Raw genomic sequence first — 17,567 nt, forward strand, 5'->3', positions numbered from 1 at the left:
AAAGACAGCCTCTTCAGTAAGTGGTGCTGGGAAAACTGGACAGGTACATGTAAAAGTATGAGATTAGAACATTCCCTAACACCATACACAAAAATAAGCTCAAAATGCATTAAAGACCTAAATGTAAGGCCAGAAACTATCAAACTCTTAGAGGAAAACATAGGCAGAACACTCTGACATAAATCACAGCAAGATTCTTTTTGACCCACCTCCTAGAGAAATGGAAATAAAAACAAAAATAAACAAATGGGACCTAATGAAACTTCAAAGCTTTTGCACAGCAAAGGAAACCATAAACAAGACCAAAAGACAACCCTCAGAATGGGAGAAAATATTTGCAAATGAAGCAACTGACAAAGGATTAATCTCCAAAATTTACAAGCAGCTCATGAAGCTCAATATCAAAAAAACAAACAACCCAATCCAAAAATGGGCAGAAGATGTAAACAGACATTTCTCCAAAGAAGACATACAGATTGTCAACAAACACATGAAAGGATGCTCAACATCACTAAACATTAGAGGAATGAAAATCAAAACTACAATGTGGTATCACCTCACACCAGTCAGAATAGCCATCATCAAAAAATCTACAAACGAGAAATGCTGGAGAGGGTGTGGAGAAAAGGGAACCCTCTTGCACTGCTGGTGGGACTGTAAGTTGATACCGCCACTATGGAGAACAGTATGGAGGTTCCTTAAAAAACTAAAAATAGAACTACCATATGACCCAGCAATCCCACTACTGGGCATATACCCTGAGAAAAACATAATTCAAAAAGAGTCATGTACCACAATGTTCATTGCAGCTCTATTTACAATAGCCAGAACACTGAAGCAACCTAAGTGTCCATCAACAGATGAATGGGTAAAGAAGATGTGGCACATATATACAATGGAATATTACTCAGCCATAAAAAGAAAGGAAATTGAGTTATTTGTAGTGAGGTGGATGGACCTAGAGTCTGTCATACAGAGTGAAGTAAGTCAGAAAGAGAAAAACAAATACTGTATGCTAACACATATATACGGAATCTAAAAAAAAAATGGTTCTGAAAAACCTAGGGGCAGGACAGGAATAAAGACGCAGACGTAGAAAATGGACTTGAGGACATGGGGAGGGGTAAGCGTAAGCTGGGAAGAAGTGAGAGAGCTGCACTGACATATATACACTGCCAAATGTAAGATAGATAGCTAGTGGGAAGCAGCCGCATAGCACAGAGAGATGACCTCGTTGCTTTGTGACCACCTAGAGGGGTGGGAGGGAGACACAAGAGGGAGGGGATATGGGCATATATGTACATGTATTGCTGATTCACTTGTTATACAGCAGAAACTAACACAACAATGTAAAGCAATTATACTCCAATAAAGATGTTAAAAAAAAAAAGAAAAAAACGAATTCATTTTGAAAATAATAGGACAAATGGAACAAAATTAAAGGGGCAGGAAGAAGCAAAAGTAAGTTATTGTTCTACATAGATCTCCTACTTGGGGGAAGATAATATAATGATAAACAGTGTATAAAATACCGTAAATCACCACCATATAGGTCATGAATTTACAAGATAGTCACTGGGTACTACTAGTATTTAAATAGCACCAGAGCTTTTGTATAATGCAAAAAAAAAAAAAAAAAGGAATAAAACAATTTAAGTACAAGGAAAAGAATAATTTCATGGCAGCAACTGATAGATATTACATTAAAAGAGTTATTAAGAGTGAAGGATAGGGAAAAAGGGAGCATAAAAGGAAATACTAGAAATTGAACAGGGGAGACAGATCAAGAAGTAAATAAAGAAGGTAATATGATAAGAAAAATGGGAATGAAAGTTTTAAAGATACTGGCTTTAAGACAACAAATATTAACTTGATAAAGGTGTGAATACTGGTGGCACATTCTTAAAACATTTTTAAGAAACATTTAATGTTTAGAAAAGATGCCAAACAGGTCTGAATGCTGAAACAGAGATTATTCTTAAAAAAATAAGATGGACTTCTAAAAGGACCCTAGTTAACACTAGGAAAATACAAAGAAAAAAAAAATGATAAACCAGAGTTCATTATTCACAACTGTTCTTGCAGATGAGAATAAATAAGAAAATAAATAAATTTTGTATTCAAAGTGTGTGAATAAAATCAGGTAGATTAAAATAATATTTAAAGGACTCCTCTGGTGGTGCAGTCGTTAAGAATCTTCCTGCCAATACAGGGGACATGGGTTCGAGCCCTGGTCCGGGAAGATCCCACATGCTGCAGAGCAACTAAGTCCATGTGCCATAACTACTGAGCCTGCACTCTAGATCCCACGAGCCACAACTGCTGAAGCCCGCGTGCCACAACTACTGAAGCCTGCGCACCTAGAGCCTGTGGCTCCACAACAAGAGAAGCCACCGCAATGAGAAGCCTGTGCATGCTCATGAAGTGTAGCCCCTGCTCGCTGCAACTAGAAAAAGCCTGCGCGCAGCCATGAAGACCCAACACAGCTATAAATGAGTAAATAAATTAATAATAATAATATTTAAGAAGATAGGTTCAAGGCCTAAACTTAAAATCACTCCTATTACATATTTGGTTTTAATCACCAGACTGCTCTTGGAGCCAAAATTAACAACCAGTAAAGGAGGTGCTAATATTCTCTTTTAGGAAAAGCCTTAAAGTGTTTGCTAGAGAACAGAAACAGGCAGAAGAAATTAAAGTTAGAAATCATGTAGGAACTGAAGTCCAAGAAAGAAAGGATCAAAGCCATAGCCAGAATCAAGGTCCTCAAGAGTATGATGGATAACAAGCAAAGTCCTAATTCACCCAAATCAGAATCAATACTTGAAGGATTATCCAAATGACAACGAATGTCCTATATCAGCTCACAATTTGGACCAAAAAGGTCAAAAAGCCACAAGAATAGAGCGTCGTATGTCAGCCCAGACACACTGGGCTACAAACTTCATAAAATCATGTAATCACTTTCTCTCTTTGGACTTAGACTGAGATATCCAAACTTTTCTAATGAAAAAAAGTTTCAGCTAAAAATAAAGTGATCACTCTGAAGAGAATAACTCTTTCACATAGTACTATGCCATGTGTACACATTATGAAGACTGGTCATTTTTATTAACAGAAAGTCTGAATGTGGTATGTTAATGTAGAGATAACTGGAATCTTAATGATTCAACTCAGATTATTGAAGAGGTAAAAGACAGAAGAAAAGGAATACATGATAAACACACACATATAGGAAAAAAAAAAGATAAAGAACAAGGAAAACACAAACTAAATGACATAAGAGAGGAAGGCTAAAATGAGAAAAATTTAATTTGGTAATCTGTAAAATTACTAGGATTTAGTTCAGAAATAAGGCCTGTATTCTTTAGGCTCCAAATGTGTGGATAGAGAATGCCAATGGTTAGAGTCAAATTTCAGGAATAAATGAACAAAGGAATGGCTGAACAGAATTTAATAAATAAATGAATGGAGCTCAGTCTGGTATGAAAGATAAACAAGTGGAATGAAAGGGAGCATGAAGGGGAATTCCAAGCAGTAGGCAAATACAGCCCTGTGAACAAAGTAGTAGAGGTGTGAGAAAGCACAGCTTGTTTAGGAAATATCTGGATAATCTGGTGTGGATCACTGGATCCCTGGGTGAAGAGAAGAGCAGCAGGAGATGAAGTTGGAAAGGTAGATGGGGTCAGATTCATGCTGTTCTAAAGACAATGGGGATCGAGTGAAGGATTTTAAGCAAGAATGAACCATGTCAGGCAGAGCAGAATATGTAGGCTAAGAGAATTTGTCAAGAAGCTACTACAGTAATGTGAGAGAGTAATCATATGGCTGTGAAGGGTGAGATGGAGACGAGGGTATAAAGTCAAAGAATATTAAAGACGCAGAATCCATTTAATAATTAACTAGATACGTGGAATCAGCGAGAAGATGAAGTAGACATTTGAATATTTGGTTGAACTGTTGTGATATGAGGGAATACAATGGGAAAAACAATACATGGAATGAGAGAATCCATGTCCTTGAGAACAAAAGGGGCAATGAGTAAACAGAATGTCCTGAGTGGGAACAGTTTCGCAGGCATCCACTGATGCCTTTTTGACGGCTACCACTGGCATTTCTCAGTTCTACACTGACATGAACTAAATACTTTTTTGGAAAGATTCATGTAGCAGTTTCAGGGCACTTTTACCAACTTAAGAATACCTGTACTTTTGTAGAAAACTGCAGATCATACTTTAAAAATACTAACTGAAAGAATAAATTCGCTTTTGTATTACTCTTTAGAAGACACATAAGAGACTCCGTATAAAAATACAGACAATTCCCGACTTACAAACCACTAGGCCCACTACCAATTCACAAATACAGCCAGTGTTAAGGCTAATGCTCTAACTTGAACTGCTAGGGCTTTCACCCACTTAACTATTCTATGAATTCTACCATCTTGTCCCTGTTAAGATTTGAAGGTACTAAGTGGATTTGGGGCTTATCTATTTGTAATACATCAAATATAGTATAGATTAAATAATTTGCTTATTTGTTTTATGAGAACATAAAAAAAATAACCAACAATTACTCTGAAACAATACAACTAACAACAATAAACTTCTGAAATCCAACTCATTTGCTGTGTGCACAGTTAGTGCTTAGTTATTACAATAAATCAGAGAATTCCAAACTTTGGAAAACTAATATACCTCTTTTGACATTCAGCTGCTATAAAGTATCAAAAACCTGCAGATTGTGACAAACATATCTAGAGCAGCTCTGTATACAGCTAAATGTGCTCCCTCCCAGGCACTGTACTTCTTCTTCAACTATGTGTTATCCGTCAATTAGTAAGAACTTTAGTAGCTTTTTTTTAAACTCTTGCTACTGACTTTTTAAAATACATTTATGCCAAGATCAATAAGACAAAATACTTAATTTTCTAATTGTATATTTATGTTTAAATAGCATTATTCTCTCCTATATATTCATATAATTGCAAAATAATAATTTGAATAACATACAAATGAAAATTCTTAGAGCCAGATAGGGTACAAAATTTTAAAAAAAAAATTACAAACCTTGTAGGTATTTAGACTCCATTTTCTAACAAGTTCTAACTTTTCCATTGCAGGATTTTTAGTTTCATCTGCTAGAATAACTGGTCCACCTTTTGTCTGCGTTCTCTGGCCACCTATAAGATTAGAACAAAAGATAAAAATGCAAACCAGATAAAGACAAGTAGAAAGAAAACAAAACACTGATGCTGTTCAAATTAAACTACTTATGCGTTTAAAGAAATAAAAAAGTCCCCACAAGGTGAAGGACTAGAACTTCCTGGAATCATTTTGAGGATAATTTCCTAACACTTAAAAAAATATATTTCTGAGGTTTGTCCACCTTCTTAAAAACAAATCCTGCAACCGGCCTTCTTCTCTAAATACATTGCTGTTTACTTCAAGAAAAATAAATTTTCCACAATTAATCTTATAACCTAATGATTCTAAAAAAAACTGTCAGTGAAAATCTGAAAGGCCACGCACTGTTCACAGTGATCTCCTTTCACTATACTATACAGAAGAGAGCAACAATACAATGTTACTGTAATTTTGGAGGATTTAAAAACACTATAATTTTAAAGTCATTAAAAATATCTTACCACTAGTATAAGAGGCTGTGTTACAACAAGACCTAGACTGTACTTCGTTTTTTCTCAAGAGAACCCCCCACTTCCCAAAAAAGCCATAATTAATACAGGCAGTATAAAGCCCTGATAATGCATTGCTCCAACAATCAAGAAATTATGACATAAAAGCAACTCTACAACTATATAGTTCCTAATAGTAAAATATTTTTCGTAGAAGAAAATTTTTTTTTTTATTTTTGCGTTATGCGGGCCTCTCACTGTTGTGGCCTCTCCCGTTGCGGAGCACAGGCTCCGGACGCGCAGGCTTAGCAGCCATGGCTCACGGGGCCCAGCTGCTCCGCGGCATGTGGGATCTTCCCGGACTGGGGCACGAACCCGTGTCCCCTGCATCGGCAGGCGGCCTCTCAACCACTGCACCACCAGGGAAGCCCAGAAGAAAGTATTTAATAAACATGTGTGATGCTAATGACTTGGGATAGAAACTTCATAATAGTTTTAAAATAACAATGAGAAGAAGACAAGAGAAAATGTTTTATAAAATGGCTGTAAAAGGTTACAGTCAGCAAAAATTTCTTTTCTCACTCCTCTAGCCAGCCCAGCCTTTACCACAGCTTTACCACAATCTAAGAAAGAGAACAGCATACAAAATCAAACACATTTAAGAATTTACAAAATTCTCACAGAAACAAAATATTAACATTTCATGTAAAAAGAAATACAAAGTTTATTTTTTCCCTGTTTTTATAGTCCAGCAATATTAAAGTGCAGAGCAGTTTAGGATCAAATAAGTAAACCAACATTGTCCAGAGCAAAGAGAGGATGATTTAAAATGAATCAATTTTACAGTGTTTTTTAATCGTAAGGTAAATTAAATTTCGGGTTTGAAATAGAGCCTAATAAACTTTGAAAAGCCAGAAAGATAAGCTATGGCTAGAAAGATTATTTTCCTTATTGTTAAAAAAAAAAAAAGTAGCCACCAAAACAGCCAGAATAACACACACCTAAGAATATAAAGCAAGTGATAAGAAACTGAGTGAATTAGTTTAGTTTCAGCAGTAGCAAGAAGGGCTTTATCCAATCAGTGCAGTGAATACCTGCAGGAACAATTAAATCACTTCCTTGTTGAGCCAGTCGACTAGCTGCCACCCTGCTAGGAGACATAACAGATGGCAGTGGTGGTGCTGGGGAACCTGAAAAGGGCAGACATTTCACTGTGAAAATCCTTTTCTTCCTCCACATACTTACATTTTGAATATAGGTGTACTGACATTTTCTTTAAGATATTCAAAAGCTAGGATTAAAAGCTAGAATTAATATACTGGTTTTCTTGCAGAAATGGACTAATAATAAATGGATGCTACCAGACTGAGTTCTTAGTTTCCAAATCAATTAAAAGAATGTGATTAGAGTCCCACAGCTGAATGATTTAAAGCTTAAGTAAATATTTTATCACTTGCTACTCTAACATAGGGAGGAAAGCTCTTCAAGTAGAAATCCAAAGGCACGTAACACTGTATCAAATTTAAAATTAAAATTCATAGAAATGTGAATGAATCACAGCCTTCACAGAAATTGTAGCCAACATTTTCATATCATATATCAAATATCACATAGTGTAGGTCACTGCTACTCACAGTATGGATGCAAGGGGTCTCCATCAATTATGTCACCTGGAAGCTCACCAGAAATGCAAAACTCAGGCCCTGCCACAAATCTACTGAACCAGAATCTGCATTTTCACAAGATCCTCAGGTGATCTGCATGTTTTTTTTAAGCTTTAGAAGTGCTAATACAGAGTGTTATTCCGATTAATCATAAGCATTACTTCTGAAGCTTTTAAAACATACCTGAGACACTCCATAAAATCTTCTGATTATCAGTGAAACAGGTATCTGTAGGGCTTTTTTTTTTCTTTTTTGCCAGGTTTATCTTTTTTATTCGATTGATTTTTAGTTTTCATTTATTTATTAGGTAAATAAAAATTGTATATATTTAAGGTGTACAAAGTGATGTTTTGATATATGTATACATTGTGAAATGATTACATCCATCACCTCACATAGTTACCTCTTTTGTGTGCGTGGTGAAAAAACTTGAGATCTATTCTCTTAGCAGATTTCAAGTATACTTTATTATTAACTATAGTCACCATGCTGCACATTAGGCAACTGTAGTTTTTTAAAAGCTACTTAGGCTATTCTCAAACACAACTAAGCTTGAGAACCAGAGGAAAGAACACAATTTCTGAGTGAAACACAACTGAGTTTTAAATTCTAACTCTGGGCTTGAAATTCTGGCTCTATTTAACCACATAGTATCAATATTTTAGTATCAGTAATTTGCCAGTAACACCCTGGCAAATTACTTAAGGTCTCTGAGCCTCAGTTACCTATAAAATAAGAAAAACTGACTACCCAACATTGTTGCTAATGGCCAGCATTAAACTAAGAAAACTAAAGAAAATTAGCTTCAACTGATTTCTTTATTTTAAATTCTAAAGGCTATATATCTTTAGGGAAGTGATAATTAAAAAGAAGTTGAAAAAATTATTAACATCCTTCCACATTTAGCTGAGTATATTTTAATGTTTATAAGATAATTTTATTTCAACTACACTCTTTCCCAGTTCTCTAAAAAACACATAATGTATCAAAATTTATAATTAAAATTTTCTAGTAAGAATCAACGTCAACTTTCTCATATCCCAGATATACTAAGTTCTGATCAGAAACAGCCACCAGGTTTAATAATATGAAAACCTTAATCTGGACTGGATCTAATGTTAAAATCCAAACATGCAATAGATCTAAATAGGCTGGTGCTACCTTTCAAAGTGAGAGATACCTGTCTTTTAAAAAAAAAAAAATCTGTTGAGCCATAAAATTTAAAACTGGAAGGGGACTTCCTTGGTGGTCCAGTGGTTAAGACTGTGCGCTCCCAATGCAGAGGTCACGGGTTCAATCCCTGGTCAGGGAACTAAGATCCCACATGCCGCTCGGCCAAAACAAATAAACAAAAAAACAAAACAAGAAAATTGGAAGGGACAACGGAAACCAACTAGTCTGACATTAAACTACAGGAGAAATGAGGTGCAGAGAGGTTAAAACTGCTTCTTATTAGAGACTCAGATGTTCCAAATCCACACCATAATGTCTCCATTATTAAATTCAATACAGAAAACACGAATCCATAAATTACTTGTTGAGTTGGAAGGCATTTAATGTTATCCAGTTCAATCACCATTTTAAACAAAGACTATCTCTACTATCCAAGGCACAAGGGTTTCTATTATATGAGGAAGTGTTAAATAAAAGAGGACTACTGTAGTTCCATTTCTTGATGATCCCAGGAACAGAGCTCTGTTGTTCTGGTTATCACTGTTTATTAATCTTACATAAGAGATAATCCCATGACATAACATGAGATATGTATAATATATGTAACAAATGATACAGAACTTTCCAAACTAAAGTAGCAAAAGACATGGTGCTGAGGTAAGTGTGTACCTTCAACTGTTTGCTCAAGGGTAATTATTCTCTGTATCTTCAACCCTTTAAACCACTAATTTAGACTCAATTAGTTACTAAAATCATTCACAATAAATAAGTAAATCATTCCAACAAAAAATAATTCTTAAAACTCTATGTTTTTGCTAATTGACTAAATTTGGGGAGTTTGCTCTGTTTTCTCTTAACAGCAGAAATCTAGGAATATGAATATGTGTATGCAATGATCAAAACCCCATTAAAACAAAACTCAGATACCAAGTATACCTCACTCTTATGAGTTGATTTATTCAAGATTTCTACTATTATTGATTCTACAGTGTATTTGCTGGGCAGATTTCAGTATTTCTTGTTGTTAGGCTGAATTTAAGTATCATTTCTTCTAAATTTGCTCTAGAGATGGAAAAGTCAATGGTAATAAGTCATTTAAAGTTATCATTCAGTCATTTCTCCAGAGAGCTAACATAGCCCCAACTCCTAACATTTTTTCATAACACCTATTTCCTAAATTTTAAACATGAGAAAATCATGCTCATTCCAATTTATCTATGTATGTCTTCAAATAAGGGCACTTAAGGCTTCCCTGGTGGTGCAGTGGTTAAGAATCCGCCTGCCAATGCAGGGGACACGGGTTTGAGCCCTGCACTGGGAAGATCCCACATGCTGCAGAGCAACTAAGCCCGTGCGCCACAACTACTGAGCCTGCGCTCTAGAGCCCGCGAGCCACAACTACTGAGCCCGTGTGCCTAGAGCCCGTGCTCTGCAACAAGAGAAGCCACCACAATGAGAAGCCTGCACACCGCAATGAAGAGTAGCCCCCGCTCGCCGCAAGTAGAGAAAGCCTGCGCGCAGCAACAAAGACCCAACGTAGCCAAAAATAAATAAATAAAATAAATAAATTTATAAAAAACAAAACAGAACAAAAACAAGGGCACTTAAAACAACTACAACTTTCCAATAAATGCTCAGCTAATCTGAGTATGGCAGAATGATTATCTTTTTCATATACTGATAAACAACGCAGTTTGTGTTAAAAAGTGTTTTACAAAGTCAATTCAAAGAGACGTAAATTACCGCCATTATCATGAAACATTTTTTATTCCAATTTGAAGGATTAGGATGGATCTACAAGCAAGTGAAAGTGACTGGCATTTTCACACTCATGCACAGCAGGTTGCAATGGCCAGCTGATTTCGATTATTGTATAATACTATTCTGATTAAGGGGGAAAGAATAAAACCAAACACCAGCTAAACAATTTCACTGAAAATACTTAGAATATCTTAATTGTAAAAGTTTTTTTTTTTTTAATTCTATGCTGACATTTAAATTTGGAAATTGGTGACTGGTGCAAAAATGATGTCACATTATGCAAAGTAAGCCTTATATCTTTAAGCACTCATAATTTTAGGCAATCAGTCAACCTTTTCAAATTCAAAGTTATCCCCTAGATAATAACACCACAATGCTATGCAATGACTATGGAGATACTGACATGTATGCTCCCTTTCTATATCTTTATTTTTCTGAACATAAGAATGAAAAACGAAAAAAAAAATAATGTCAGTAGGTAGCCCACTCATTTTACAGCCTAGAGCAGAGGATATTATACTGGGTTATCCTAAATGCCTATTTCCAGGATCCATTTAACAAAGAATATATTTCAAAATACAGGTTTTAAAAAACATATTTATTTATTCATTTGGCTGCGTCGGGTCTTAGCTGCAGCACATGGGCTCTTCTTTGCTGTGTGTGGCATCTTTAGTTGCAGCATGCAGGATCTTTAGTTGCAGCATGTGGGATCTAGTTCCCCGACCAGGGATCAAACCCAGGCCCCCCTGCATTGGGATCGCAGAGTCTTAACCACTGGACCACCAGGGAAGTCCCAAAATATAAGTTGTTTCTGACTGAAGTATTGGCCATTAGTATAATAAAAATATAGAATACTATTATCTGCAAGAGGGCTAAGGATTACAAAGGCATGGAGATATCTTTTTTATTTTGTGAAATTATAATGCAATATTAAAATTAAAATTCTTCATTGAACATCAACTATTACTACTTTAACTACAGCTCTGTTGAGAAAACGATCCATTTTCACGTCCAAATTTCCACATGATTTTACTTTCTTTCACTTGTGTGAAAATGAAAGAATACCTAAAAAATGTTATTATAGGCAAGAGCATTAAAAAAGGAAGCATTTTACTTTATATTAAAAATAGACATATGTACATGGGATGTGTGCAGAAAAGAGCTAACATAGTAGGTCTAACTACTTATCCTTAAAAAGACCAGCTTATAGAAGATTGGCCCTTGGCTGGCATCTGAGAACTTTAATTTTGGGGTGATTCCCTCCATTCCCAAAATGGTAAGACTTGCTCACTATGCCTAAACTGTTTATACAAACAATGTGGTTTACGCTTTTCTTCTGGGAGTCTGGAATCTGGGCACGTGCTCACAGAGGGTGCCTATGTGAGCAAGCAATCTCCAGTAAAAACTCTGGGCATTGAGGCTCTAATTACCTTCCCTAGTTAGCAACATTTCACATTTGTTGTCACAGCTCTGCTGGGGGAATTAAGCATGTCCTGTGTGACCGAACCGGGAAAAGATCCTTGCAAGCTTATGCCCAGTTTCCCTAGACTTCGCCTCAGGCATCCTTTGCCTTTGCTAACTGTGCTCGGTATACTTTTGCTGTAATAAACATAGCCTAGAGTATGACTATAGACTGAGTCCTGTTAGTCCTCTTAGGAAATTACTGAATCTGAGGGTGGTCTTGGAGACCTCCTACACAGCATGTATAGTAAGAAAAATAAAAGTTTCATTTTCCTAATTGCTATGAAACAGGAAATATGTATTTATACAAATCAATATTGACCTATAAATTTTGTGGTTACCCCTAAAATAATTTAAATATGCATTCTTGACATAATGTTTGAGTTTTTATTTCAGTATTTTAAAACCAATTCTTAAGTAATAATCAGTGCAGTTATGCACATTGATCTATTTATATAGAGATGACTACTAAACAATTCTTAAATTATTTAAATTGAAGAGAAAAAGGATTATGTTTATAATCAGTGTTTTATCACGGAATTAAAGGGCTCAACCCTCATACTTTATTAATAAAGGCTCCACCCCAGCCATCTTTAAAAATAATGGGTTCCTTACCTTGAAATGCTCCTGCTTCAATAACCCCCTCTTTGGTACTTTCAAAGCCATGAGACGTGATTTGGGTTTCTGAGAGACCAAGTCCAGCTGGTAATGAACGCTTCAAATCCTTAGCAACATTTAAATAAAAGAGAAAATCTTGTAAAAAATCTCACATCACATAACATTTCAGCATAACTATGTCCTTTTAATCCACCTTAGACTGCTTTTTCTCTCTACTATGTAGTATTCCCTTATGCTGTCACAGTGTTCTGTAATGACGTATAATCAGCGGCAAACTCAGGAAGATTTGCTATTAAGAGGCACAGTGTATATCAAATACAAAATGCTTTCATCATTTTAGAACTAAGCATCAGGCAGGTGTTAAAATTCAATTTCAAATTTCTAATCCACTGATACGTCAGGAAAATCATTTTAAAGAGTAGAATTAAGATTAAAAAGTCAAGTCTAACATTAAAAAACTCACTGATGTCTAATATAATCATGATGAGCCTGGCTAATGTTCAGTATAAACAAATCATTCATTTGCAAAATTAAACTTCCCTTTGATTTCCAGGTTAGCTAAGTAAACAGGGCTCCTCTCACTTCAGTCAGGGTGAGATAAAGGTTGAGGTAAAGAAAATTTCTTGTTATTTAGATTTATATTAAACCAACCTATAATATAAATTATATTAGCCAACCTAACTGCAATTTAGCTTTTAATGGTAATAAATATAATATTTGACATTCAGTCTTATAGTAAAAGAAAAGAGAAAAAGCCACGAAACACAGATTTCCAATTAGAAGTCCTTTCTGTCCTCTGACTTGGATATGAGGAATTACCCAATTTTCATAATCAGAGTCTATGAATGGATCCTACTGGTTTTTCACAACAATGACAAGTTAGCGATGCACTAAAAGATAAACGTCTTTGAAGTCCTTTCTTAATACTCTATTCCACCACATATATTGTACAGTTATCATTTGAAACTCCTGCAGCCTTCACACTGAACTCTCTATTCTGCTTACCCTGTTTTATTTTTCTCACAGCAGTTATCATTAAGTAGCTAGTGATAAATAAATATAATTTATTTATTATATTCAATAAATATTTGTTGGATGAATAAATAAATGAATTTGTTGAATAAACTAAAGGACTTATGACAACACCATATAGATTAAGAAATTGATACAGCAATAGGCTTATTTTAAAATTTAATTTAATGAGTATCTGCTTATTCTTACTATGTTAGACTTGCTGGGCAAAGAAAAAGATAACATAAGGTACAGTACTTGCCTCACCGGAGAGACAACATACACAAACATTAATAAAAAAGTTGAACTTGGTGCCAAAGTAAAGACAATAAGTATCAGAGGAATTCACAATAGGGACTAAGTCCATGAAAATCCGAATAGGAAAAGAGAAAGTACTGCTTGAGCTCTGGAACAGAAAGGATTTATTGAATCAACATTTAATGAGCACCAAGTTATGACAGCCAGTCCTCTAGAAACTACAGATAAGCACTGTAGGAAACAGATGGTCTCTGCCCATCAGACTCATGTGACGTATAGGGGAAGGAGGAGATGGACAGTAAATAAATGTATCTCAGGTAATAAGAAGTGCTGTAGTAAGTACAGTTGATCCTTGAAAAACACAGGTTTGAACTGCATCCCCTTATATGCTGATTTTTTTCAATAAATATGCTTGTACTACAGTACTACAAGATCGGAGGTGGTTGACTCCTCAGATGCCGAATCGTGGATAAGGAGGGCCAAAGGAAAAGTTACACAAAAATTTGCCTGTGGGGAGGGTGGGCACCCAACCCATTGTTCAAGGGTAAACAGTAATAAATTGTAAGTGTGTTTGTTATTTTTTTAAGGCAGGATAAGAGGGATACAGAGTGACAGGCAAAGGGTGCTACTTTAGATGGGATATTCAGGGAAGGTCTCTCTGAAGAGGTAAGATGTGGGCAGAATTCTGAACAAAATGAGGGAGTGAGCCATTTACATATGATCAGTTTGTCAATTTCTACAAAAAAAAGCCAGCTGGGATCTTGATAGAGACTGTGTTGAATCTGATCAATTTAGGGAGACTCCCATCTTAACAAATTAAGTCTTCTGATCCATGAACGTGAGATGTCCTTCCATTTATTTAGATCTTTTTTAACTTCTTTCCTCAATGTCCTATAGTTTTTAGGGTATAAGTTTTGCACATATTCCTGAGTATTTTCTTATTTTTGATGCTACTGTAAATGCAACTGTTTTCTTAAATTTATTTTTGGATTATTTATTCCTAGAGTTTAGAAATAAAATTGAGCTTTGCATATTGCTCTTCTATCCTTCAACTATGCTGAACTTATTATTTTTAAAAGGTTTTTTTGTGTGTGGATTCCTTAGGATTTTCTATATACAAGGTTATGTTGTCTGCAAATAGAGACAGTTTTACCTCTTCCTTTCCAATCTGTATGCCTTTTATGTGTATAGTTATTCTTTATATATTATACATATTGTATCAACACTCTTTTATATCCAATATTTGATAAAAACATTAAAAAGTGGTAAAACCAATGTACACTTAACATTTAGAGTTTTTCATTAGCAAGACCAAAAAGATCAAAGGCAAACTTTCTGTTGGATAATCCAATGGAGACGATATGTCTACTCCAAAAGAGAAAACTAATTAACATTAGTTTTACCAGGGACATTTCTTTGAATTGGCCTGTAAAAAAAAAAGTACCCACTCCAATGATTTGTTATAAGCAAAGATATGACATAATTTTTTTAAAAAATTTAAGGATCTCACTGCTAATCATTATGAGGACAAACAAAAACTAATAAACATAAAATAAAAGCACAATAACATAATAGTAAATACAAGTAAGCTGAAAGATTCTTGCTTTCTTCACCCTAATTAGAGCTCCCCGTGAAATCACCTTTTGAATTTTGTATGGCAAACCTTAAAAATGTTTATCAACAGCAAAGACTCTAAAATCACTTTTTAAAGTTTGTGATAGTCTCATCAAGTATCAACTATTACTAGAAACATGAAAGACCTGGAAAGATAATTCAGATGGCCTCATTTGAATACTACTTTCCTATCAATGTTTAGTGGCTATGTGATCCTGGGTAAGTACTTAAAAACGTTTTAGCTCCTGTTAGCTCAGCTGTAAAAAGAGGATCAAAATTACCCCAGAGTACTACTACAATTAGACGAGATAATATGGGCGAGATACCCAGTACATATTTTTAGGCACTCAGTTAAGCTGGCCATCCCTCTCCCCTACTACAATCATCTTTACAACTAATTAGTGCTATCACTAATAATTACAATAGCAAACATTTCTTGAGCACTTACTATGTGCCAGGGATTGTTCTAAGCACTTTATGTACAGACAGTCTTCACTCTGCCTGACAGGGCAAGATCAAGATCATAAAAATGACCAAGCAAGTAGAAACTGTGCAAAGTGGTTAATGGGAGAAACTGATTATTCCATTACCTTCAAAAATTCTTGTCAAAACTTTAAAAAACTCTTTCCTTGCTTATGTTGTTAAGTTAGCCTTCACTATGTTCTTCTGGCTCAGATCTAGAGTCTCTCAAACCGTGGCAGTGTCAACATGCCTGTGGGCCAGTTAGTTCTTCCACAACTCTGTTTAGGTTTATTTTTCTTTTCGCCACACTGCGGGGCACATGGATCTTAGTTCCCCTACCAGGGATTAAACCCACGCCCCTGCAGTGGAATTTCGAAGTCCTAACCGCTGGACCGCCAGCCAGGGAAGTCCCATTTAGGTTTTGTTGGGGTATTTTTTTTTTAAATAAATGTATTTATTTTTGGCTTCGTTGGGTCTTCGCTGCTGTGCGCGGGCTTTCTCTAGTTGCAGCGAGCGGGGGCTACTCTTTGTTGCTGAGCGTGAGCTTCTCATTGTGGTCACTTCTCTTGTTACAGAGCACGGGCTCTAGGCGCACGGGCTTCAGTAGTTGCGGCACATGGGCTCAGTAGTTGTGGCTTCTGGGCTCTAGAGCACAGGCTCAGTAGTTGTAGCACATGGGTTTAGTTGCTCCTCGGCATGTGGGATCTTCCTGGACCAAGGCTCAAACCCGTGTCCCCTGCTTTGGCAAGCGGATTCTTAACCACTGTGCCCCCAAGGAAGTTCCCCATTTAGGTATTTTTTTGCAGGGGGCGCTGAGTTTGGTCTTCGTTGCTGCATGCGGGCTTTCTCTAGTTGAAGTCAGCAGGGGCTACTTTTCGTTGAGGTGCACGGGCTTTTCACTGTGGTGGTTTCTCTTGTTGTAGAGCATGGGCTCTAGGCGCACGGGCTTCAGTAGTTGTGGTTCGCTGGCTCTAGAGCACAGGCTCAGTAGTTGTGGCTCGTGGGCTCTAGAGCACAGGCTCAGTAGTTGTGGTGCACGGGCTTAGCTGTTCCACGGCATGTGGGATCTTCCCAGACCAGGGCTCGAACCCGTGTCCCCTGCATTGGCAGGTGGATTCTTAATCACTGCGCCACCAGGGAAGCCCCCCCACCCCCGTTTAGGTTTGGTTTGAATTTATGTTACCACTTTTCATTTCTTTGCTGCACTTCTATCTTTGTTTACCCACTCCCTTTTGATTATCCACTTCTGTAAAGTGCCACATGGGTTTATGACCAGGAGACAAGGTGATAACAGAACCACATGATTTGCTGTCTGTGTATGAAATGAATAACAGATACAGTGACCAGTCACCAAGAGACTTTGAAAGTGATGTGATTACTCAATAATCATGATATGCATCGTCATTCACATGGTGATTTTTGAACTTAAGTGCTAGCAGTGAAGTTTATACTTTATACAACTACAGTTAATACACTGTGGTGAGAGAAATCTGAGCTGTGTTGTTCGGGACAGATATTATTTAATTAACCAAAATTAATGCATTTTGGAACTATACAAAGCAAGAACTGCCTAATATTATCTCATTTAGTAGTACTATCACTACTATTTTACAGATGAGAAAACAGGAACACAGAAATAGGACTAAGCTTCAAGACACACTATTAACTGTAATGTATAGTAAATGTAAACAGACACAAGCAATTTGTTAGAGACTCAATTTATTTTAGCTAGTATGTTTTCTTAAAAAAATTATTTAAAAAATATCTTTTAAAAATCATTGCAGAATCTGCTCACTAGTTTAAACACACTAATGCAAATATATTCTCAACTTGTAATTTCCTATTGGTACAAAACAGAAAACAACTTTCATTCCATTTCACTTATTTCCTAATGTCACGTAAAACCTCTT

At 36.0% G+C, this 17,567-nt stretch overlaps 1 protein-coding gene across 16 annotated transcripts in view; it reads right to left on the reverse strand.

Moving 5' to 3' along the window:
• The window catches only part of ARFIP1 (ARF interacting protein 1), a 127,916-nt gene that overhangs the window by 51,373 nt on the left and 58,976 nt on the right, over positions 1-17,567 (reverse strand). For 14 of the 16 annotated variants that reach the window (XR_016393370.1, XM_089912328.1, XM_089912326.1 and 11 more), the window contains 3 exons: positions 12,310-12,418; positions 6,730-6,825; positions 5,070-5,182 (listed from right to left, as the gene is read on the reverse strand). Coding sequence is in view for 15 of the 16 variants with exons in the window: in XM_089912328.1 (XP_089768454.1) it covers positions 5,070-5,182; positions 6,730-6,825; positions 12,310-12,418 (318 nt within the window). In the remaining variant the exon portion in view is untranslated. The remainder of the gene's footprint in view (positions 1-5,069; positions 5,183-6,729; positions 6,826-12,309; positions 12,419-17,567) is intronic. The other 2 variants (XM_089912329.1, XM_089912336.1) reach the window with 1 other exon arrangement.

The sequence above is a fragment of the Delphinapterus leucas genome, chromosome 5 (assembly GCF_059928025.1).
Source record: "Delphinapterus leucas isolate spDelLeu-1000000601 "Yukka" chromosome 5, BTC_Dleu_Yukka2, whole genome shotgun sequence".
NCBI classification, from domain to species: Eukaryota; Metazoa; Chordata; class Mammalia; order Artiodactyla; family Monodontidae; genus Delphinapterus; species Delphinapterus leucas.